The sequence below is a fragment of the Haliaeetus leucocephalus genome, unplaced genomic scaffold (genome assembly GCF_000737465.1).
Source record: "Haliaeetus leucocephalus isolate CR32 unplaced genomic scaffold, Haliaeetus_leucocephalus-4.0 Scaffold227, whole genome shotgun sequence".
In the NCBI taxonomy this organism is placed as follows: Eukaryota; Metazoa; Chordata; class Aves; order Accipitriformes; family Accipitridae; genus Haliaeetus; species Haliaeetus leucocephalus.
In genome coordinates, this window is record NW_010972663.1 from 166,555 (window position 1) to 167,060 (window position 506).

Consider the following 506-nt stretch of genomic DNA (forward strand, 5'->3'; position numbering starts at 1 on the left):
CCAAGTGCCCCCCCGCCCCCAAACCAGCCCCCCCGCACCTGCTGGTACTGCCCATAGCTCTGCCCATAGCTCTGCCCGGTGGGCGGGGGGGGCTGGGGGTAGCTCTGTCCGTAGCCGCCGTAGCTTCCGTAGCCATAACTGGGGGGATTGTAGCCACCCTGGCTGTAGCCGCCCTGGGAGGGGTGGGGGGGAGCACGGTTAGAACTGGGGTGAGGGTGCTGGGTGGGGGAGCACCCCTGGTTTAGGGGGATGTGGGAGGGGGGTACCTGCTGCCCTTGGCTGTAGCTGGGGGGGGCTGCGCCGGCCGGGGGGGTACTGCCGCTCGCCTTGTAGCCGGTTGTGCCGCGAGCCGGGCTGTAGCCGCCGGCAGGCTGGGCGTTACGGTTGTAACCGCCTCGGTTGTTGGCGGTGGAGTCCCGGTTGTTGCTGCCCCAGCGGTTGGAGGTGTAACCGCTGCGGTTGAATCCTACGGGAACAGTGGGGGGGGGAAGCGGGAGGTGGGGGGC

At 69.8% G+C, this 506-nt stretch overlaps 1 protein-coding gene across 1 annotated transcript in view; it reads right to left on the reverse strand.

The window, feature by feature from the left end:
* HNRNPUL1 (heterogeneous nuclear ribonucleoprotein U-like 1) overlaps positions 1-506 on the reverse strand; it is a 6,503-nt gene that overhangs the window by 1,362 nt on the left and 4,635 nt on the right. Inside the window, exons 14-15 of the mRNA XM_010567190.1 lie at positions 267-466; positions 39-173 (exon numbers count right to left, since the gene is read on the reverse strand). Of these exons, the coding sequence (XP_010565492.1) occupies positions 39-173; positions 267-466 (335 nt within the window). The remainder of the gene's footprint in view (positions 1-38; positions 174-266; positions 467-506) is intronic.